Source organism: Vanellus vanellus, assembly GCF_965231255.1.
Source record: "Vanellus vanellus genome assembly, chromosome: 5".
In the NCBI taxonomy this organism is placed as follows: Eukaryota; Metazoa; Chordata; class Aves; order Charadriiformes; family Charadriidae; genus Vanellus; species Vanellus vanellus.
Genome location: NC_138910.1, coordinates 24,921,295 through 24,945,798, shown reverse-complemented (window position 1 = coordinate 24,945,798; position 24,504 = coordinate 24,921,295). Strand labels below are relative to the sequence as shown.

The 24,504-nt window shown below is 37.2% G+C and overlaps 1 protein-coding gene across 1 annotated transcript; it reads left to right on the top strand.

Annotated features, from left to right (window-relative positions):
- The first annotated feature begins 41 nt into the window (after positions 1-41).
- CIRSR (corepressor of RBPJ and splicing regulator) lies at positions 42-24,404 on the top strand. Its single transcript, XM_082484443.1, has 10 exons — positions 42-183; positions 1,013-1,107; positions 1,650-1,723; positions 2,884-2,897; positions 2,993-3,048; positions 3,391-3,439; positions 3,646-3,763; positions 19,436-19,542; positions 21,023-21,108; positions 22,827-24,404. Exons 1-10 carry the CDS (start codon positions 112-114, stop codon positions 23,551-23,553), a joined length of 1,398 nt encoding a protein of 465 aa, XP_082340569.1. The 5' UTR covers positions 42-111; the 3' UTR covers positions 23,554-24,404.
- The last annotated feature ends 100 nt before the right edge of the window (positions 24,405-24,504 follow it).

The following is a 24,504-nucleotide window of genomic DNA, read 5'->3' as shown; positions in this document are numbered from 1 at the left end:
GCGGCCGCAGGAAGGCCCGCCCGCCGACCCGGAAGGCCCGGCGGAGGCAGGCGGCCGGCTGAGGGATCCCTGTCAGTGCGGAGAGCCGGTGGCTCCCTCCTCACCGCCGCCATGGGGAAGTCGTTCGCCAACTTCATGTGCAAGAAGGATTTTCATCCCGCCTCCAAGTCCAACATCAAGAAGGTGAGGGGGGGCCGGGCCGGGCCGGGCCGGCGGCCGGAGCCGTTGGTGTGGGCTGAGGCGCCGCCGGCCTTCAGCCGGTCGGTCAGTCAGGCCGCATCCGGGACTGGGACGGGGCCCGGCGGCGTCCCGGGGGGGATTGACGGGCTCCCGGTACCGCAGCGGCGTGAGTAGGGCATGGCGGCCGTCTGGCGGAGGGACCGGGGCCGGAGCAAGGAGGGGGGGGGCGAAGAGGCAGGAAAAAAAGTTAAATACTTGAAGCTTCAGGTTTGCTTGCTCGTAGGTGTGTATAACTATGGCCTTTTCCTGGCTTCAGCTTTTCAACACCTGGTTCTCTGGATAAATAGGCACCACACACCGTCCGGGAGAACCCCCACCTGTCACGGTGTGCCCGTGTTTTCCCAATATTTCCCACCTGCCTTAACCGGGTTCCAGGTCTCTCTTCCCCAGAACCATGCCAATTCTGGGACCTCCCGAGAGAACCTGGGATTTGGGGTCTGGTGAGACTTAGGTGTGGAAATGTCGCGATGGGGAAGATAGTGGCGCACCCAGGGTGTTTTCTGAGTCCGCTTTTCCCTTTGTATTACTCAGCTTTCCCCTGTCTCTTCAGTTCTTAAACATTGTTGGAGTTGCAGCTTGTCAAAATTACTGCTTGTGTGAAGTCCATTTGTTGAAATGCTGGATGAAAATAGTATATTTTATGTGATCAGAATGGGAATTTTCCCTTGTTAAGTATTTTCAATAGATTAAGCCAGTTAAGTATTTATACATGAATACATTTCGCAGTAGTTTTTGTGTTTGTTTAAAGTAGAAACTTACTTGTTTTGACTAGGTATGGATGGCGGAACAGAAAATATCATATGATAAGAAGAAACAAGAAGAATTAATGCAACAGTATCTTAAAGAACAGGAATCCTATGATAATAGGTGAGAATTGGCATAAGATCGCATACTTCTTCCTACTGTCTCTTCTTGTCATGGTAGTGAAGGCCATCTCATTGTGACTTGTTTGAAATACTGTCTCCCACTGACCGTAGGAGAGGACAGCGACTCATACATTGATATCTGATTAAGCAGAGGTCACAATAACTTCTTTAAAATGGCTTGTGCGTGTCATATAATTGATTTCAAAATATGTTACGTTGCACAGGAACAGCAGGTAAACTCGTATAGCAACATACTTAGATCACAGAGAAATCTATCCTCTATAATTCTGTGGACACAGAGTTATGTTTCAGTTGTGACTGAAATGTGTGATTTTTGGTACACAATGGAGCATGCAAAAGTATTGACTGGTCTCTCAGGTTTTTTGATATTCTACTTCTGGTACTCAAATTAACAAATGAAAAAATATGCCAGTTGTTATCACAATTTCCTGCTGCACTTTTTTTTATTATTATTTTTTAAGTAAGTAAGACCAAAGTGAATGTTTTTTATGTAACACCCCAAACTCTGTCATTTTTATTTAGATTGCTTATGGGTGATGAGCGTGTGAAGAATGGTCTGAATTTCATGTATGAGGCCCCACCTGGAGCAAAGAAAGGTATTCTGGTTTCCTGATTGTGAACGGACAATAATGCAAAGCTAAAAACCTTCTGAAGAAACAAGCATAGTGTCTTTTATTTTAAAATAATGTGTTCATAGTGAAGTGATGCTAGAAGTTCTTCCTGTGTGAATATGCAGAGATTTATAGTATGTAATAATTTTGATCTCAGACTATTTTAATTTCTTTCAAACTGAGAATGGTTAGGGTTGTTTGGGTGGGTTTTTTTAAACAACAGTTCAGCATGAAGGGAAAAACAGATAAAATATATTTCCTGGCAACAGCAGAAATTCTGTCCTTAAGAAAAGGTGTTTATTTAGCCAATTATAAAGCCATTGGATGAGGAGGACTAGACATGATGACCAAGGCAATGACTCAGACAACACAAACTTGTATTTTGGCCTACTTTCCTTTTTAAAAATAGCAAGGTCACTTTTGCTTAAAAATTCTGCCCATAATTCAGCTTGATGCATGTCAGGCATAAGAAATACCAAAGAAGTTGAATTAGTGTAGTCAAAAGTGCTGGGTGGCCTGACTCTGGTGGGTCTGTTTATGACAGTATGACAGTATTTAGTAGATTCATAAAAAGAAGTTACTACGTACCTGGTGGATACTCATATTAGTCATTTAATTTTAGCAAAATCTGAAAGTAAGTGCAGAACTAAGAAAACATACTTGCTTTACAATAAAACTTGTTCCCAGTCTTTCTCATTTGCATGAAAACCCTTGAAAATACTTGGATGGGCTCATTCTTCTAGAGCAAATTTTGCAATTATTTAAGTTACTCTTAAAGTAATCCCTTAAGATTAGAGCAAATGCAATTTTAAACTAGTAATTTTTGGTAAAAAAATCTTTTTCTTAAGATTTTAAAATGAAGTATTGTTGCCACTTTTGCAAAAAAAATATTGAAGTGTTTTGTATTTTTATATCAAATCAATGTGTAGTTTAAAAGATTATTCTGGTTTTACAAGATTTGTAACCACATACTAGAGGCTGTTTATTTGTATGTGTGCTCTATTCAAATAAAGTTACTTTCTGCGTATTTGCACTATTAGTATAAAGCATAAAATATTTTGTCTCCAGCTTAGACACCAGCTGTATTTTAGATGTATAATTAATATATCATTTCTCTTCTTTCCATGATTTCTGAAAATTTGAAGAGGAAACTAAAGAGGTATTTCATTACATCATTTCTTTACGTTTTCTTACTACTTACTTAAAATGTATTTAAAAAAAAAAATCAAACTTACCATGTTTTCTGTTTTACAGCAAGAAGGGGAGACTGAATACAAATTTGAATGGCAAAAAGTCGCCCCTCGAGAAAAGTAAGATGTCTGGATTTTATCAGAATATTTTTTTTCTACTTACTTACTTTTCATATCCTTTTTTTTTTTTCTTTCCCATTTTGTTTTTGAGCAGGTCACTTGTGTAATCCTGTCATGTCCTGGGAGTTAATTAGTAAAACTTGTAAACCTGGAACTGTTTCCTTGACCAGCTTAGTTTTTGTTTGAATTTTGGATCCATATTTAAAACACTTTAAAACCAACATTTACCAGGAATATATCTCTGAAATGGATACACGTAACAATAAAAGGTAGTTTTGTATATGATGGGTTTTAAAAAAACAGTGAATTGAGTATATGTGTTCTTTTGTGTTTGTGTAACAGATATGCTAAGGATGATATGAATATCAGAGATCAGCCATTTGGTATCCAGGCAAGTTACATAAATTTCACTCTGTGGATGTCTTGGGTATATTTCAAATATTATCTAACTGCAGAACACTCACATGGACTCTCTTAATTTTATCATCTGTTTCTCAGTGAGTTTAAAAGCTTCTCTTATGCCTAATAACATAGACGTTTCTGTAAATGGTAAGTTGTATTGTTAACAAAATGATGTAATTTTTTTTTTCCTTTTAGGTGCGGAATGTGAGATGTATTAAATGCCACAAGTGGGGACATGTAAACACTGATCGAGAATGTCCCTTATTTGGCCTTTCTGGAATTAATGCGAGTTCAGTCGCCAGTGATGGTTCAGGTAGGCAGTAAATATCTTTTAAAGGTGCTGGTTTGATATTTTGGGGGAGCTCATCATGTTTAATTTTAGAAGGTTTAAGTTTATCATATTTCAAAGGGTTGATGAGACAGGGAAAACACTTCTTTATTCCAAATGTAGGATCCACAATTTCAATTTAATTATTCCAAATTACAGGGACTTAATTTTCTAATTAGGAACATGTTTTAAAAAGATTCCGTAATGACTGTTGCTTTGATTCTGTGGCAAAAATGCAGAAGCTGCAATGAGATTGTTTATATCAGAATGACAATATTTGTGTCATCAAAAAAAAATTAACATAATGGATTGTCAAAGACTATCCCAGTTCAGATTCAGGCAAACTGGTTGGAAAAGCTGGATTATATCAGTATATCTCTGTTAATCAGTTGGAAAAAAGGAGAGGCTTAGGTTTTTTTTAATATATGTAATTGTGCTTCTGTAAGTGGACAAGCAATTGAAATCTAGATTTCCGAACGTCTGGTTTCCTTTCAGCTGGCTTCTTGTTGCTTCTTGAACTACGTTTTTTTTCCCCTATTAGCTTTCCTGTTACTTGATGTCACACAGCATTTAGTGTTAGATGAGGTTTAAAGAAGTGGATATAAACATTCAAATTGAATAATTTTTTTTCTACAATACTTTGTTTTCTGTGAGTTGACCCGAGTTTTTAACACTTTTAGGATTCTTAATATTCTGCCATGTTAAAGAAACACCTGGTAACCTGGGTGAGTCTCCAGACTTGCTGTACCGTGCTTCAAGGTCATGTGCTGTGTTGTGTATTCAGTTTTGCAGGGATACCATTATAATTGCACACTTGATAACATCTGGTTTTCTTCTGTCTTTCCTCAAGTTATCTATTTTATGTAGTAGCTCTTGGTTTTATTACATATTTAGCCTACCAACGTTCTTGCTTTTCAGCATTATATCGCTTAGATGTGTCATCTCTTTGAGATGAGACCTGGCACTGTCTGGTGATTATACCATTGCATTAGCTGTCCTGTAGTTGACATTCTCAGCCTTTCTATTCAGTAGTTTATAATATTAAATCATTTTCTTGCTTCATTCTTACCTTACAGTGTAAAATGTACACTCTGCAGTGTCAATATAAAAGTGCTTGTTTCAAACCTAATTGAACTAACTATCTAGGTGTAGGCAACGTGTGACTGCTGTGGGTGTTTCCTAGTCAGAGATGTTCTCTGGGTAGCTTTCCAAACCATCTTTCTAAGCCTAAAGAGAGAGATTTAGTACATATGGTAAATTTTGCATGAAGGAAAGTGCTGTAAAATTACATAGTGTTCTCAGACCCCGCCAATGCCCTCTCATTTTCAACTCTGGAACTTAGAAGACAGCATGCTATGCTGAGTAGTTTTTTTATAGGTTGAGGAAGGATTTCAGGGAGCAGGGGTGGGCGACAGATCAGGGTTTGTATATATAATTTGTACGACACTGTTCTTGGATTTGAATAGTCAGCTGTAATGATATTGGTACTTTCTCTTTCTTTCTTTCAGGGAAACTATATGTAAAAACACTGTAGGTAAAGTTTAAAACAATCTGAAGTTCTTGATTTAATAGCAGATACAAGGCTTATAGCAAGAAGTAATATCATTAATTAGATCATCAGATAAAAGGTTGTCTGCTTTTTCTAACCTCAGGAATACAATCCTTTCATCAACTTTTCTAAAACTTCATCTGATTTAATAACAAGCTAAATTACACTCCACTGACGACTTCTGGAAATTCCATGTATGTAAATGAAGCACTACAGTTAAGTGAGATCACAAGTTATTGAATTCACTGATTTTCTTAAGGCTTATAATTCATCCACATGGCTTGTTAAAGCTTACATCACACATTTAAAAAAACAAAAACAAAAAAAAACCCAACTCAAATGAAAAACAGCAACTGATTTGTTTTAACTAAACCCTGACATCAGTCCTGTGTTGGCTGGGATGGGAGTAAGTATCTTTGCATTGCTGAGAGTTCTACCCAGTTGTTGCAGTGCTGCAGATCTGCAGTTAGCTCTGTAAAATTAGCCTACACTGAGAGTAAAACAGTGTTTCTACTTTTCCTAACAAGACACTGCAACATTAAAAAGACAAAATCTGTGATATTCTGATCAACATCCCCAACAATATAATCTTCTCTTGACCATTTCTCTTTATTGCTCTTTGTTTCCTCTCATTACGTCTGTTTAATGCTTTGTTACTAGCCCTAATGTTGAATCTGTATCCACCTCTAAGAACCTTCTTCTGTTCCTCTGTACAACACAACTCCTCAAGCTCTGCTTCCTCCTGCTTGTCTTTATCAGTAATTGCATGCACTCCTAAGCTGCTTTTATGTCTCTAAATGAAATTGCTCATTATTTTCTGATTATTTTATAGTACTGCAAAAATGTCCGTTGCCACACTGTTCTTTAGACTGGCTAGAACTGCAGAAAAGACTGCTTTGTAAGGTACAGAGAGTTTTTATGAAATCATCTTTTTATGCAACCTTTCTGTGTTTCATGAACTGATGATTAGGTTTAAAAAAAAATAACCAAAAGCACTTGCATTGCTTCCCCCACACACCCCACCATGTATCACAAGTGTCTCCTCATGCTTAGAAAGCTGGTAAAAATCATGTACATGGTCCAAAGTGTTCATTTATTGTGAATGTCAACACCAAAAAAAAAAAAAGTACAAACCCACTTAGCTTCCAAGGTCTGAACTCCAACATACAATTTTCAGAAGCTGTCTGTTTGTTTCTAGAATGTAGAAGAAAATACGTGCCTCTGAAGAGAACAATAAATAGGGATTTCAAGGGTGGGGAGTGATTGCTTATAGTATACAGCAAGTCTGGAATGTGTATTTAATTTATTTGACTTTTTTTTAATAGCTAAATGTGTAAAATATATGTTTGCAACCAGCTCTCCAGAAAGAGTTGAAAAATGTTGGGCTAAATTATTAGAGCAAATAATACTTTTAACCGTCAGGAAGTAGTTTCATATGTGGAGAGTCATCCTTGAAAGCTTGTTCCCAGCTTGTGTGTCAGGAAATAAAAATAAAAATATTGTCTCATAAATTAAAGGGTACATCTGAGAAATGCAGATATAATAAGGAATAAAGGTGAAACCACAATAAAATTTTAGTACAATAGTGAATATACCAGGACTCCAATTAGTTTATTAAAATAATTGTATTAGAAGGACTAAATTGAGGCTATAAATCATTGAAACTTTTTTTTTTTTTAAAAAAAGCAAATCTTTGGAATTTTTGAATAAAGTCTTTGAAGTTATTTACTTGGTAGCACTTTATTTCCTCTGATTTATAGTCTTTTTGTGCTAATAAAAGATGGTCTGACATCCTTTTCTTGCAAACTGAACTGAATAATTTTTTCTAGGCAGTGTATGGTAGTTACGCTACCTAAATTTCGGTTAGGATTCTGCAAACTTTGGAAATACTTTCCCTTGTTAGAGCACACCATGCATCAGCACAGTGTTGGAAGACGCTAGTCCGTGTACTGTAGAGCATCCTGGCTGGTAATGAATCTCTAAGCAATCAGTGCTGGGGAACCCTTGACCTCACAGCTCTGAATCTGATATTCTAAGGACATTGTCATCACTAATTTCTGCAGAAGTGGCTTTTAAGAAATGGTCTGGCTTCCCTGTAGGAGACTTTTAGCAGGCCTTGTTCTTCTGAACCTTGTTGTTCTTCCACTTTAGAGAAGCACACTTAGCACACAGGAAAATAGATGACTTTGTTTTGTTCGCTGCTCTCTTTATGCATTTACCCAAATGTGTTTCTATCCACAGAACAGTAACGGTAGAAACTTTATATGCTCTGCTGTAAAGAAGGACTGAAACATCTCATACATACGAGTTTAGGAACCACAGGAGAAGCTTATTATATACAATTAGACTCATGACTGAATTCCGTCATGTATTAACTTTGAAGTCTTTTGAAGTCTTTAAAAATCCCTAGTGTAGAAGGGTAACTTCTCTCAGGAACATTACTGAACAGAGTTAATTAACCTGGAAAGGAAACAGGGTGATTTAGCGCAGGTAGGCAGCTCAGCCCCACACTGCGCTTGCTTACTCCCTACCAGCGGGATGGGGGAGAGAGTTGGAAGGTTGAAAGTGAGAAAACTCGTGGGTTGAGATAAAGCTGGTTTAATAAGTAAAGCAAAAGCCGTGCACGCAAGCAAAGTGAAACAGGAATTCATTCGCTGCTTCCCATGAGTAGGCAGGTGTTCAGCCATCCCCAGGAAAGCAGGGCTCCATCGTTGTAACGGTTACTTGGGAAGGCAAAACACCGTAACTCCAAACTTCCCCCCCCTTCCTCCTTCTTCCTCAGCTTTATATGCTGAGCATGACGTCATATGGTATGGGGTATCCCTTCGGTCAGTTGGCTTCGGCTGTCCTGGCTGTGTCCCCTCCCAACTTTTTGTGCACCCCAGCCTATTTGCTGGCGGGGCAGTGTGGGAAGCAGAAAATGCCTTGATGCTGTGCAAGCACTGCGCAGCAATAACTAAAATGTCATCAACACACTTTTGGTCATAAACCCAAAACTTAGACTCCATACAAGCTACTATGAATAAAATTAACTTTATCCCAGCCAAAACCAGTACAAACAGCAGTAGCCACAGTATTGCTAACAAATCTTTACACATGTATAAAAGATTGGCACTTACTTAATTTGAAGGATATTTCCATCTCTCTCCTTGGTCAAAAGCAAAAGCTTTTGACAGAAAATGAGGGTAAAAAATTGTTTTATTATGATAACCAAATTACTGGGTTAAAAACAGCAAGACCAGCCTTTCCCCATCCTTCCCTTTCTTCCTCCAAAAACCAGTCCTTCAAAGGTCTTAGTTGAATAGTGACTTCAATTTAATAAAATTCCGGGGGGTGATGTGTATTTTTTTTTAAATGCCCAAATTGGCGAGTTTCAGTAGGATTTAAACTTTTTTTTCATTCAAATAAGGAGTCTTAAGTAATGCAGAAGCAGTTTTATCCAAATGAGTAGGTCATGCTAAAGGGAAAGAAATAGCACGTGAACAGAACAGTGAATGAGTGCTTCATATTGTGTTCCACCAAAAAGCAAAGGTGCTGCATTTCAACATTTCTTGATATTTTGTTGATAGAAATTTTCCAGAATAGTCAGCTATTAGAAGGTGCTTAAAAAAAAAAATAATCCAACTTTATTCTTCAGATATTTGAGGACTATATACTTTTAATTGTCATTGTTTCTTTTGACACTATATAAATGATGTATCTCAACAAACAAAGAAAATATTCAAGATCACGATACAAATTCAGTTTGTGTTTTGTTCTAATTTTTTCCTCCTTCAGAAAGACTATTTTTTTCAGCCTTGGAGGAAATTTTTGAGTTAAAATGAATGAAAATGAAACTCCTATGTCTGATTTAGTTGCATTATCTAAAATTCTTGCTGTTTGTCTGGGAGAAAAAAAAGAAGAGCTATTGATTCCCTATGCACAATTTTTTTCACATCATAAAATAACCACCAATATAGGTTTTTTCTTTCCTATAAATTCTATAAGCTGTGATTCTCTTATTTCAGCAGAAGGATACTTATCTTTGAATCTTACGTGAGGACTGCATTGTAATCTTCCCCTTTGCACATAAACTGATGGGCAATTGCTGGTTTGGATTCGGTGTTGAATATCTTGTATGCAAAGACTGGTCATGGGCCACAGTTTACTCCGGTGCAACCACGGCAGGGCGAGAGCGTGTCTGTGGCACAGAACTGTGTTCTGTGAGAAAAGACTGCTGTCTTTCAAGATCTGACATATACTGCAGCGCTCCAGCAAACAAAAATAATTACAATCAGTACCTTAACTTAGGCTTGGTGGCCTGGTTATTTTACTTCTGGGACCATTTTACTAATCTAGCTGGTAATTCATACAAAAAAAATAATAATCTTACCATTAAAAAAGGGCCTATTGAATAATATCTCACCAGTGAATAGAGATTATTTTTGCAATAAGGCAATTTCAGTGGATGTGGTTATCATGGGATAATCACACCCCTGGGGTACAGCCTTGTCTGTAATCTCCCAGGAGTGTAATTATTTCATGATAACTGCACCCCCTGGTGTTGCATTATTTCCATTATGAAATTCTTAGTTTTAAATATAAAGTAACTTTCTTTGATCACTGGAAACTGCGAAGTAGTGTTAGAATGTTCCAGCTGTGAGGCTTACAGAGACCAACTTATAAGATTTACTTCTCCTTTACAAAGCTAAATTAGGCAATCAAAATGCTTCTTTGGGCTAAACTGATTTACAGGATTTTTTTACTGATAAAATCCTAACTTTCAAAGTTCAGACAAGACGAAAATATGACTTGTGGTTCTGACTTAATGTGTCACTGTGTATATATGCATGTGTAAAATATGTAATATATACCAGCAAAAAAAGCAGATCACTAGCATCTAAAAGTTTCCCTGTTTTTACAAAGCTTTTTTATATCATTAGCCAGCAGCATCTGTTGATTGTTAATTTTTTTTATGCTTTCTGGTGCTTTTTTTTGTGAAGCCTGAAAAGCTTTTGACTTCATTAGAACAGAGACTAGTAGGTTTCCTGTGAAAAGTGTTTTGAACTAATACTGTTCTTTTACTTCAAAATTGCCTGCAACTTTCTTGGTCAGGTGAAGTTAGGACAAACTAAATACCTCTTTTTTTTTTTTTTTTTTTTCCTCTTCCTTTTTTTTTTTTTTTCCTGCAAGCAATCTGTCTTGCTCAGTGAGGGCTGAGGCGGAGAGAATTACTAAAGGACTATGAACGCTTACAACTTTTATCATATGTTTTTAGATCGAATAACTTGCTAGGAATCTATTACTATCTTAAGAAAGAAGGCTAGTGTCTCAAGTGGGTAGGTAATTTTATGAATGGTGTAGTTCGAAGTGGGATGCTGAGATGAAAAAAGGTTCTTATGCTCTTGGCCTGTGAAACCTAAGCCTGGAGAGTGCTGGGCATCCCTCTCTGCTGTGGACTACTTCAAATGTTTTGCAGCCGATTGGCTCCATCCAGCGAAATTACCAAGAAGAAAGAGAGTAGTGTAAAGTGATTCCGTGATTCCATGTTGTGGAAAATTCAGGCAAATAATGGTAAAAATGTATTTGAGTAACATGTACATGTATCTAGTGTCTTATAGTCTACCAAGATAAATTCTAGGTGTGTCTATGCTAATGCAGCCTTCTAAAAATGCAGTGTCAGCTCCTGGAGTTTGTGCCTTCTCTATTCATTGCTTGAGTGCCCGTAAACTAGTTGTGGTTGTGGTTTCCATCAGACTATCGCTTAGTGTGTTCAACTGTTCTTTAGCTTTTGGGTGAAATTCCTTTCCTCGGTAATCATTGAAATTATCAGTCACGTGGAGGCAGCAAAAAAGGAAACCTATGTATAAGTTATATTATGTCTGTATCTCACTGCATTTTTTTGGTGACAAATATGGTACCTTTTTGTTTCCCAGTGGATAAAAATCTGCATTCTATCAGGAGAGCGGGGAATTATTTAAGTGTTCTCTTGAATCTATTATAACAAAGAAAAGGTATTTGAATATGTTAACTGTGAATATTTGTAGAAATGGTGACCTGAAGAAACATACAGTCTATGAAACCTTCCTTTAAGATCTGCAGCTGAGACCTTTGATTGTGAACAGTAGGAACCTTAACTAAATCTTCACATAGTTTAAGAACTGTCACATTTTAGAATAATCCTCCGTTTATGTTTCAGAAGCCTCTATATTTGGTGTGAATGCATAAAATACAGATTTCTATTAGAAGTCTTGTGCTTGGCATTTAAGCAATAAGTATGGACTCCTATAGCAGTTTGATAATGTTAAATGGTTTTTACTACTTAAAAAAAGTAAAAAGGAAACTCAGGTTTCTCTGAAATACCCTATGACAAAAGCATGGCAAATTATACTGAAATTCTGTGCTAAAGTGTTAAATTCGGTTAAACTACAGACCCTCTGGAGAAGATCTAATTAAAAGCCAGATTTTTTTTTTATTCATTGATTTCTCTCAATGCCAACTGCAGCAGTTGCTTTGAAGTGTAAATATGGTCTGAATGCAGTCATCTCTGAAATAGATGGGAAAATTATCAGTAAAAAATGATCAATTCTGAATTATTGGAGGCAGCATAAATTTGCTATGTTCTTCATGATCACATAATTTTGATAATAGCTCTTTGTCCTTTAGATAAATAAGTGACCACTCTTATCTCTGTCACAACCGCAATAAAAGTTCACAGACGATACAGCGTGATTAGGCTCAGTCTGTCATTTTTTTCCATTTTTGTTCAATTTCCTTTGAAGCCGTATGAGAAAAAAAAAAAAGTCTGGAGAGCACAAAAAAAGTATATGGATGTATTGACAAAACTGTATGCTAAATTTAAAGTTAGTTTCTCTTTTAAAGCAAATCCTAAAAAGCCTCATATCATATGTTACACCTTTGCTACCACCCAGAGAAGACAACATTCTGAATTCAGGGTATATTCATCCTTCATGTGATTGTGTGCTAAACTGAAACCCACCAGCAGAGTGGTTTTCTAAAACCTAGTTAATGTGAAAGAGCTGTTTGTATACTCCCTGGAGTATGTATGTATGTACATATTTTTCCACAGCAGAGCATAGCTTTAGTATCACTGTTACTTAGGAAATCAAATTTCAGTTTGGAAGAGTTATAGCCTCATGTTGTCCAAAATACATGTAAGTCAGAACGAAGGCAATATGCTTTAGGCCTAGTTTGCTACCAAAAAATCTGTGGTAATAAAGGATAAGCCTTGAAAGTATCATGTCTTTGATCCATAAATTAATTTTTAAACACGGTAGAGTGGAGTATACTGTGTGTGACGTATACTGACAAATTGGTAGCAGATATGCCAGTGTCCTTTGTTTACATTTACATTCATGTAAATTATCTCTTTATTACCAAGTCAGGAGAAATCTGATGGTATAATAACAGTGATATTTTTAGGTTAAAATGATCACATCTGTAAGCTAAAATATGTCTCACACCAGAACACCTTCTCAGGAAGGGGAAGCTCTAGAAAAGCCCTATTCTAAGTAATCTATTTTGATGATAGGCAAAATGAGCATTAGTTAAAATAAAGGTTAAACAGTTGTAACTGAAGTGAGACCATGAAGAATCTACTGTCTTTTGCAGTAACTTTTGTATTTCATTTCATAACAAAACATAGCAGCAGCAGCAGTACAACTGGTTACAGTAATTTCCCCTGCCACAGGTAGGAGTAGGGGTTACACTATTACTGCTTCTTATCTCTGCTTTCCATATCTATTCCACAACAAAAATCCGTTTGAAACTTAATTGATTGCAAAGAATAATTTGGTTTGCTCATCTGCGCTGGTAACAGCAGTGAAAGCTTTTTTCAATAAATTCAGCAGATACTGTCAAGTCTATGCATCATGAGCAGATAGAAGTAAAACTGCTGGTTTTGGTGATCCTGGCAATCGTAACATTATGGTCTGTCCTTACTGCCACTGAAACTGTTGCAGAAAAAGTGGTATTTAATCACAGTCGTTATGAAAAGAGGTTTTAGCATACTGTTCTCTAATATTGGGTAATTTGAAAAATGTGCTTTAGATGTTTTAATGGAGGCCTGCTAGATGGTGTGTTACAGCGAGCATTGTTCTCCTAAGAGGAGTCCTGTGCCCGTGCCTCTTAGAGGAAACATTCTGGCAATGACAGAGTGTTACATACACTCTGCATTTGTAGCTTCAGGAGAAGTACAAGACAAAATTGAAAATGAATTGCAGCTATAGGTTTCTCTTGTTTCAGGGCCAGGAGTGGGGTTAGTAAGGCGGGGTGGGAGAGCTTGCTGTAAACTAGGCATTTAAGTAATTGAAATCCAGAATTATATTTTCCCCCCTGGTTGTTTAACAGAAGCAGAATTGATTCTGTTAAATTCACCTCGGTTAAGTGCGATAAGAAATTGGAGTGCTTTTTGTTACAAAAAAGCAAATTGACAATACGTTGTAGAAATCCTAGTATGATATATATCTTCTGCAATCCAGTATAATTGATGCTCCTGTAGGCTTCAGAAAAATTCTATTTACAGCTCTTCTGTTTATTTAATTGTACGAATATTATAAAGATGCACCAGCAGCTGTCAAGCTAACGTTGCACTCAGGTTGTATTTTGTGAAGACTGAAATCCTTCTTTTCACACTTCATTGAATGGTTTGAGTTTCCTGATATGTGCCCCAACTCTTTGAGTCAACTGAGCTATCTGGATTTCTTCCTTAAATAGTATCTTAAACAGAAGATAACAGAGAGAATTAATGCAGCAAGAACTTCTGTGGGAAGTAAGAAGCAGGAAGAAACTGTAGTCTGTTTGCTTGACAACACTATTTCTTGAGAATTATAAAGACCATGAAAAAATAATTTAAAAATCCTTTAGTGGGTCCTTAACTATGGAGCCTCTTTTGTGCAAGCCCTGAATAAAATTTTAAGTACCTGTAGCTGTAGAAAACTTAACAAGTTGTCAGTTGTCTTAGTGCACAAAAATAAGTATGATATCAGCATGCAATTAATTCCACTATATGATAAAAAGCTTTTCCGAGACTATGAATTAATTTTAAAGCAGATAAATGTTTTAGTTTAAAACAAGTGTCATCTGGAAAAGTTTTAAAGGTTTTTTTCTTTTCTTTTTTTCCCTATCAAAATGTAAATTCCAGAAAATAAGCTTGACAGTCATATTCAAAAATAGCAAGGTACTGTATTTGACTTATTTCAGAAAGAATAAGAAACAGATGATGAAACATGGTAACTTTGAACTTATTTTTAGTTTGCTGATGGATGAATGCTGAGAGACTAGTTGTTAGAAGTTGTAGCAATCAGCTATTTTTATAGGATTCCTGTATCTAACGTTCTGTCAACTCATGGCATAATGGTATCTCTAGATGTTTTCACCTGTATGAGATAAAACAGGTAGCTTCTTCACAGGCTGTCTTACAAGTCCATAAGGAATGCACATATGAGGACATCAGTTTTCATAGTATAGAAAGTATTTTTCTATGCCTGATGCAGGAGTGATTTTTTGCAAGTTGATGGGTGCTGTTCAAGAATACTTGGCTAACATCAGTTCCCAAGATTTTAGCCAACTGAGAGCCTCTCAGCTCAATCTTACTGTCTGTTTTACAGTTTATGACTTAATTGGAACTTAACCAGATGAACATATATGGCTGTCAGGTATACTTAGTACCATTTTGTCAGAAGATCTCAGAGGGTGATGATGTAAGTGTAGTCATAAGCCAAAGACAGGCTGAAAAGGTTTACCTCTCCGGTTTACTGTTCTGGTTTGAGGTAAAACAGTACCAATTTTCTTTTCAGTAATTTTACTTTTCAGTTAAGCCTCTTCTAACTCTCTGAAATTAACGGCAGACAGTGTGGCTTTTCAGTGAAGCCTCTTCTAACTCTCTGAAATTAACTTCAGACAGTGTCTGCTACCAGCCTGATGTTTATGGTAGATACCAAGGAATGGTATGCAGAGAGGCTCCTGCTAATACTTATTGCTGTAACACCCAAGGCCGGCTAACTTTGTTGTGTGCCCTGTTGGAGGGTCAGAAGTGTGAGAGCATAGAGGGGTCCCACCTGCAGGGAGGAGCGGACAAGACAGGTGACCCAAAACTGACCAATGAGGTATTCCATCCCATCTGCCTCATGCTCAGTATAAAAGCTGAGAGATCAAAGGGGTCAGGCTCTTTCTTCAGTGGAACAGATTTAATCCTGATCTGTGGGTTCCTGAATCCAGATCTGGAATCCAGTTCCCAACCATTGCTAAGTCCAGTCTGGGACTTTCCCAGTGCCTGCTGGTGATGCGATTGTCATCCTGGGAGCTCCTATATATTTCATTACTTTCTTATTATTATCTTTTCTTTTTATTATTTTATTAGTAGTATTTTGTTCAATTAGTTTAGTTTCTTTTCAACTTGTAAGTCTCTCTTGTTTTCTCTCTCTCCTACTCTGAAAGGAGAGAGGTTAAAGAGAGCATCTGTTGTTCATTTCAGTGGCCAGTCCAGCCCAAACCGTGACAAGTTTGATCACGCTGCGCATAGTCGCGTCTCCAGCAAGCAGGACTCCACAATCAATTCACACCAGACGAAGGAAGAGTCACTAGCAGCCAGTATAGTGGTGGCTTCAAGATTTAAGCTTTAGCCCCTCAATAAGTAAGCCAAGGACACATCTGAGAATTTGAGTTTTTCAGGCCTCCCTTAAGTGAGGTTCAGTGGGGTTTCTTTTACAGTTTTTATCTCGCTGGCTTATATTAGCCAGGAGAAATCCCCTACTTAATTTCTTAGTGTGGAAATGGGAATGTGATTGTTTGCTCACACATTTAGGCATCTACATCTTTTAAGACTGTGTGAAGAAGCAGCTCAAAAAGAAGTGTTACAATCCTCAGTGCTGTCACATAAAATAGCTGTGCCGAGGAATCCTGGGAGACCTCAAACTGTCACTGATATTTCAAAGAAAATCAGATCTGCTTATCAAAATCATTAGAGTTAATCATGTTGAGGCATGGGTGGGGAAAGAAAGTCACCAAGCATTTGATTTCTTTGATTCCAAGCAAAGGTGTTTAATTATGTGAATAAAAATTTTCTCAATTCTTGTTGTTGTGTTGCAGAAAGTAGGTAGTAATGGAGGTTTGCTATTAAGCTGTGTAGCCATTGTCAGATATAATGTCTTAATTGAACTTCTTGGCCTGGACTTGTAACCAGATAGAAAACAACCTCTTTAGACTTCCCCAATCAGATACGTTTTCTCCCTACTGTGATCTGGCATTGCTACTTGAACAAAGGTAGCGATGCAGCCTGGCTGTCATTGGGCAACAGAACTTCTGAGAAGTTCAATGGCATCAGAAAAAAAGTGCAAGCACATTAACATTTGTGAGGACGACATAGGTGAATGTGTTTTAAACTGCAAGGATCACACGCTGCAAGGGAGTCCTCCAGAATCAACCGTAGTGGACCTCGTGCTTGTGGCATGCCTGGCTGGAGTCTGCACACAGAAGGGTTATGAAATGGGACTGTGTTTTGACTCTACTTTCATTTATGGGGTTGTTTTATTTTCTGAATCTCGTGTCCTCGTGTTTTCTGAAACCTTTTATGTACAAAGCTTCATGGAGATTCTTGTCTCTCCTCACAGGCTAGGATGAACCTGTATTACTGTTTCCCTCACAATAACTTACTTCATAAACCACTTTAGTCTCAAGGTTCTGTAGGTGCATTTGATCTAATATGTATACATCCACAAAACAGAAATAACATGATTTGTTAACTTACCTTGTTGTGGTAATACCGTGCTGCGACTAAAAAATTGTAGATGGAGCTATGAATGTCTCCTGGATGTCATTAACAAAGAAAGAAACAGAGCTCACGTAAATTTATTTTTAGCCTAGTTTGCTTTCTTTCTAAGCTTTTCTGTGTTTTTATTTTTTAAACCTAGTGCTGATTTCACCTCTGAAAAGCATATGGAAGCTACTCAAAAGTTTGCATGTGGTTTTGTGTTGGGTTCCATCTTGAGCAGCCACTCTGACGGGTCTCTTGTTCCTTTGTATTGATCTGTGCGTTACAGCACAACTGACATCTGTTGGGCACAAATGCACAAAAATCAATAGTATTGTGCATTCATTATAAGCTTTGTATGTAAAAGAGGAAAGTATTTTGCTTACCTCTTTCCAGTGTTAAGCACAAAGAATGCCTGAAAGGTTTGTTTCTAGAAACTACTTTTGAACTGTGCTTTTGAAGGCTGATATGCCTTCGTGTTGCTCTGGTCTCGATTTTGCCCGTAGTCTTCATATGGAACCACAAAGTTAGGGCTCCTGTCTTAGTTCTTTTGCAAATCTCCTGCATAGATTTGGACAAGTTGTATGCCTCTATTTATCTAATCACACTAATGAGAATAATTAGGTGTACAATACACATCAAAAGTGTATAGTGCTGAGACACTGAAGGGGGAATAGCTGGTGAGTTAGGTCACTTTGTTAGGGAGTGGTTCTTACTGCCTTTCAATAACAGGGGGATTCCAGGCTTCAGTCTGGTCACACGTTTTGATTTCTTTGGTATGGTGAAATCTTCTTTCATGACTCTACGCTTTGTCTCCATTCAGCGTCCTCATAGAGGGTATTTGACTGAATTGTATGGCTGGTCTGTGTGGCCTTTTCAAATCAAGACATCAGCTGGTACCAAATTCTGTTGTTAGGTTTCTGTCTAATGTCGGTTTCTGTTCCAGCTAGCATAGATTTGGGCAAGCAGAGCAAGGTTTTAAGTTTGAAATAAGCAAACATGTAGACACTGGTGCCCATATACGTTCATTTATGATCAGTGAGCTTACATTTACACTGTAAGACAAGAAGAAAAACCACTTTTGGTAAAATACATGGGAGGGGGGAATAACCCCCTATTGATACAAATGTAGGCTCAAGGAAATACTAAAAGGAATCTCATTAGAAAATTCTTTTGCCTGGCAAAATAAGGAACCTGTGAAAAGAAAGCCAGTAATGCAAGGGCTCTTTAGACCATTTTCAAAGTTTTATCTTACTCCTTCCCGCTTTATGCGTAGGCCTGTTTGTTGCTGTAAGCAGTGTATTATACAGGAAAACTGCGAAAAAGTTGAAGCTGACACTTTTTTGAGAAAGTGCTATTTTACTTCCCATATATTTTCCATAGTAAAAAATCTCCCTTTACTTTCCATACTTTTCCTTGTTAAACATTTATGAGTTTTGTCCATCTCCACAACTAAGAAACTCTTAAAAAGTTTTTTTACAAAAAGGATGTTTTATACAAAGCAGGATCAGTATGTTTCGTAAGACTGGTTAATCTTATCATTTACAGTTAGTTTATAGAAGTAATAGTAATTGTGTGCTCCATGCTCTATTTTACATTCCTTCTAATTTAGGTTTACCTTGTATAGTAGTACTAATTCATTTACAGTAAGGTTTGTGAATGAGCTGGTAAGGAAATTTACTTAAAGTGACCTAACAAAAGAATGTTAGTTTAGGGTGAAGGAAGAGTATCTAATCAGACAAGTACATGAGGTTTTGATGATCACAGGTATTCAATGAAAGCGAAAGAGTGAGTTACAGCGTTTATAAATTGTGCAGTCAAGTCTGAATGATCCAAAATACATCCCGTATTTCACTCCTTGTTAGTTGTTTACAAAGAAAGGTAGCACGTGCCTAATCCCAAATGCCTACTCTAATGTATTATATGGTGTATTTTTTTAAGCTGATAAAACAGAAATCTCTGAGGAGATAACAGCCTAGACACCTAGCATATTTTCCCATTTTTTTAAGGGAAAGGCAGCACCTAAGAGTCTTACTTAATGTGCTTTCTTTAGGTTTCCTGTGCTTTTTCACTATAATAAAAATATATTGCTAGACTTACCTCAATATATTGTTTTCAACATGACAAAGTTACATAAGAGAATCCCCTTGTACTTAAAGAAAAATGCAATTATTTTCTATTCTGAATCTCCAGACTGCTGTTTTAGAAAATCATATCTGATTATTTGCTCAGCAGAAGATTATTGAGTTGATTTAGCTGTGATTTTACCTAACAAAGCTTCAACTGAATTCCTACTGTGGAGTCCAAAAAAGGTAGAGAGATATAAATGATACATTCAAACTGTGATTTTTGTGAACAGGGCCATCAATGCACCCCTCGGAGCTAATAGCGGAGATGAGAAACAGTGGGTTTGCACTGAAACAAAATGTACTGGGGAGAAACTTGACCGCAAATGATCCATCACAGGTAATGATCTTTTTACCGGTAAGCTGAAAATGTCTATAAATCTAAATGTGATTGCTTGTGAATTGCTACTTAATGTTTTCAAATATGCATATCCATAGGAAAGCTGAATAGCTATACCAGTAGAAAAATGTCCAAAAACTTACTGTTTTCCAGCTTTCCAATTTCAGTTGGGATGGTGAATCATAAATTACTTCTTTTAAAACCACATATAGTAAATTAAATCCCTCCTCTGGGTGACTAGAAATTGAATTTTTCATGAAGGGGGTGGTTAGGGGGTTTGCCACATGCTTCTGATGCAGTGCTACCCTTTGAATGAAGTTTGAGGAAGTGTGCACAAATAATTACTGCCAGGAATGCTGTATCTGAAGATTTTTTTTCACTTGATTGACTATTGTTACGTCTATTATTTCAGGGAGTGATAATGTTTAATTGTCTTTACTTAGACTGCACAAGGTACATTTCTAATTGAGGTGCTTTAATAAAAATGTAAAGTGAAAAATTCATGTACAGTCCTTGAGCGAGCCACCATGAAATAACCTTTGTTCATACGGCAGGGTAGTCTAAACCACGAGCAAAGAGGGCATGACTGCCCTCAGCTGGTCTGAAGTCTTGAGTAAATCAACAATTCATTGTGTCTCTGCAGATGGATGTACCTTTACATTTAAAAAAGCTATGTACCCCAGAAAAATGTAGCATATGGGCACTGTTAACCGAATCACAGTGATATCAATATGTTTGGTTTATGTTAGGTATGGTAGGGGTTTTTTTGGAAGAGCTTTTTAATCTTTATTTCTTCTTTGCCCTCCTGAGTGTGGCTAAAATTAAAAACATCACATTGGAGAACTGTAGTGTACCAGATGCACATAATTTGAAGAATTCAGGGTCTTCAAAGCAGCTATGCTTTGCTGATTGCGTTACTGTATGTAGATTATATGATTACAGTATTTTGCATTGCTAGAACACTTTATGAACATTTAAAGACTAATAACACAACAGTGAGGTAGATGTGTGTTAATACGCATTTTCCTAATGACTAAACCGAGACAGAAAAGTAATTTGCTTAAATTACTCTGGGTTCGAGCAGGACTAGCATCTTACCTATTCATCCAAGCATGATAACAATGGAGTGACTTATCCTGGGGAATCATGTGGGCTCCAAAATTGGCTCATTTTTATTAACTGTTTCAGAAATGTTTCTTTCCCTAGCAGTGATTTTTTTCATATGTTACTAATAACTCCTGTTGTATAACCCCCACAATTATAACACCTACTCAGCTCCGAGACAGAATGTGGGGTGGGGGTTCGCTTTGTAGTGAGTTTGCTGCTCTTTCCAAAGAGTCTTAAGCTGACTTAGTAATACAAATAGATTTGTGCCTGTGCAAAAATAAGGTGCATAGAGGCATCACTTTTAATACAGAAATCTGAATGAAGAGATTTTTTTTATATGTGAGAACTTAATGCCTTAACCACATTTTCCTAGGAATTTGTTGCAAGTGAAGGAGATGATGATCCAGAAGTTGAATTTTTAAAATCACTATCAACCAAACAAAAACAGAAGCTTCTAAGGTAAGTGTGGTACCTAGTGGAGGAATCTGTATGGCCAGCAGTTCTGACTCCATGATTGTCCCTGTAACTCTTCTATGTTATTGAAGAATTTAGCAGCATCAGTACAGAAGAAAATCAGCTTAGTTGAACATACACTTCACCACAAATGGCATTATGCAGCATGGTTTTTTAATCCAGATGTTTTGTTTTAATCTGGCTGTTCTAATCGAGTTGTGATGCCTTTGCACTGGGGCTCATTTCCAATTTAACTGGGATACTGAAATAATAGTAATTGGGTCACTGAAGATGCTGTCGGTAGCTATTTTAAAATATTATTTTGCACTCCATTGTTTACAGTACCTTCTCCCAGGATTAAAAATTCTGTGTAGTTATTTACTGGTTTACAACTTGGCAAAGTTTGTTATCATCTCCTGTGCGGCTAGACTGAACCTGACGTCGCACCCCAGTGCCAAGGTCGGCCCAGCTCCACACTGCGCTCGGGTCAGGGGTTAATAGTTGGCTGCTCCAGCAGAGGGAGCTCCCCGTGGTTTTGTAGTTCTAATAAAAAGTTAATGAGGTTTTCATTCTTTCCTTCTGCCCTACTGATCTCATATTCAGGTGACTTGTATTTTCTTTTCCCTGTTAATTTGCAATGTTATATTTACATAACCTGAAAGTGTTAAAAATGAAAAATATCAACCACTGTCTGGTAGATCCCATACAGGTATTACTAGTTAAAATGGCCTTTTAGGTTAAAAGATGTTCTGTATATGGGGAGTGGGAGGAGGGGAGAAAGGTGAATGGCTGAGCAGGTACATGAGTAGGTAGGTACATATGATATTTGCATCTGTGATAAATTCTCTGAAAATAGTTGGCATATTTTATGTTCCTTTTAAGTAAGGAACGTGAATGTAGTTTGAGTAATTTAAAATGGTATTTTGCTTGAACTTTTGCTGGCCTGCCACAATGAAATTAGAATACTTTATATTTTGTAAGTTGAAGTTCGGTAAATATTTGAGTCCTTTGGATTTTACTAGTCTGAAGGGATTTTTTTTTAATACATTGAAAGTAATTTCACTATTCAGTCACTGATTTTTTTGAGAAGAATAAACACAGAAAGCAAAATAAAAACTAGGTGAAAGCAGTCAAATAGCATGAATGTGCATGCATGATGGAATATTGTACTTATGGCTAGAAAATGTAAATTTCTAGTTGTGACACATTATTGAAAATACCCGTATTATTTACCTGGAGAACTCAGAGACATAGGCTTTAGAGTCTTAGTTTCCATCATGAATAGAAAGTGAATGCTAATTGCATTTTTCATTTTCAAAATCTCTTAAAAAAAATGCACAAACAAAAGCAGCAATGATTTTTCAAAGTCTCCAGAGCAGTCTGACAAGGAAAAAAAAAAAGCCCTATGGAATGTATTTATTCCTAGTTACAAGGCCAAAATTGATCTATCTTACTTATCTTTTTTAAAATTAAAGAATTAGTCATATTCCTCCTGTTTTGACGGAGCAGCTGTGGATTAAAGGTTACTATGGTTAATGTCAGGTTAGAAATTTAAAAATAGACTTTGCTGAAAGAGGAGAGGAATACAGCGTGTTTTTTAATGGAAAACAGTGTATTTACTGTGTAGGTCATCAGAAGTAGTGAACTTTAAAAGACAATGACTTTGTACTTTAGAGTATCTTAACGCATCTGATTGCGCTGCTCTTCTATTTTGAAAATAAAAGGAAGTTGGATCGTCTGGAGAAGAAAAAGAAAAAGAAAGACAGAAAGAAGAAAAAGCAGCAAAAGAAAAAAAGCAAAAGTAAACACAAGAAACATAAGACGAGATCCTCCTCCTCATCCTCCAGTGAGTCTTCAGTAAGCAGCAGTGATAGCGAGACTGACAGCAGAGATAAAGCAGCACAAAAGAAGATGTATTCTAAGAAAAGAAAAAAAGACAAGTTTTCAGAGGCTAGCAGCAGCAGCGATTCAGAAGGAAAGGCAAAGACTAGGAAGGAAAAACTTTATGAAGATCTCTCCAGTAGTCACGGTAACAAGGACAAAGATAGGGAGAAGTACAGACTTTTAAAGCGAGATAGTTCTGCAGAGAACAACAAATGGAGCTCCTGTGAGGGGGAAAGAAAGTCCAAAAGCGGATACCATAGCACCAACAAGAGAGAGACTGAAAGAAAGGAGAGGGATAGAAGAAGCCAAAGCATGGATGAGGGGAGCAGGAGAAGTCCTTGCACGAGTCACAGCAGTTCCAGGCAAAGGCAGACACGAAAAAGTCCAAGTCAAAGCCCTGGTGAAGAGCGGCACAGGAAACATGAAACCAGAAGCCCCGGCACAGATGTGCACAGAGAGGATAAAAAACAGAGAGAGCGCTGTGGGGACAAGCGCAGTAAAGTGGAGCACAGAGAAAGGAGCAGACGCAGTAGAAGCAGAAGCAGAGAGAGGAAAAAAAATAGATAGCGCAGGGGACAGGTGCAAACAAGAGCATCTCCCATTTTTTGATGAATACCTTTAACAAGGGCTCAATTATGTATTGCTCTTCATTTTCCAGCCTCTGTAACTAGCATTTCCTACATAAAGCCAACAGCATCATTTCTATAATGTTGGAATATTTGTAAATTAGGTATAAATGTTATGGTATTTTTCTTACTGTATAAATATACTTGTTGGCAAATACCTCTTGTATACATGCAGTAATTCGTAGACCTGATGTTAGGGGTTTAAAATATTTCAGAGCAGTATGTAATATTCTTGGTTTTGTCCCTGATTATTTCTGTTTAGATGCAACTGTGAGAAGAAGCAGAGAGTAATTTGGGAAGAGTCCTGAGATATGTTAAATGATAACAAACGTTTGAGGTAGTTCTGGATAAAATCACTGCTTCAGATATCGAAACATTGTATTCTAGAGAGTGGGTTTATTTTTTTTTTCATACTGAAGCATTTTTCCTAAAGTTCCCTGTAAGAGATCAATTTCATGAGTTAAAACAACAGAGAGACATAGTTCACATAAGTGTGTAGCCAACATTTTTTGACCTCCTGCAGAGTACAGCTTGGTCAGGGCTATCTAAACATCTTGAACCCCTGTTGGTATGTGTCAGTACAATGTCAAGTTATTGTTCAATAATCTCTCAAGACATGAAAAGAATATTTACTGCCTCAACTGTTTGAGGTGTTTCATTGTTTGTGGTAGAAAGTCAATGTAAATAGTCATCTTTTTGTTTTCACGAAGCAAACTTTTTTTTTTTTTAATGATTGTCGGTCATTTTCTGCACACCTTGTTGATGAACTTCCATAATAAAATACCTTATTCTTTAAAAACAGTAAGAATTGCCTTCTTCTCCAGCGTTCGGAATCAGTACAAATGTGCACAAGGCAGCACTTCGCAAGGTTTCTATCGCAAAAGAAATGCTT

Bases quoted from the DNA above. Each gene is read 5' to 3' on its own strand.
- CIRSR (XM_082484443.1), top strand. From the start codon at position 112: ATGGGGAAGTCGTTCGCCAACTTCATGTGCAAGAAGGATTTTCATCCC. The intron at 184-1,012 runs GTGAGGGGGGGC...TGTTTTGACTAG, and splicing joins CCAAGTCCAACATCAAGAAG to GTATGGATGGCGGAACAGAA. The intron at 3,440-3,645 runs GCAAGTTACATA...TTTTCCTTTTAG, and splicing joins ATCAGCCATTTGGTATCCAG to GTGCGGAATGTGAGATGTAT.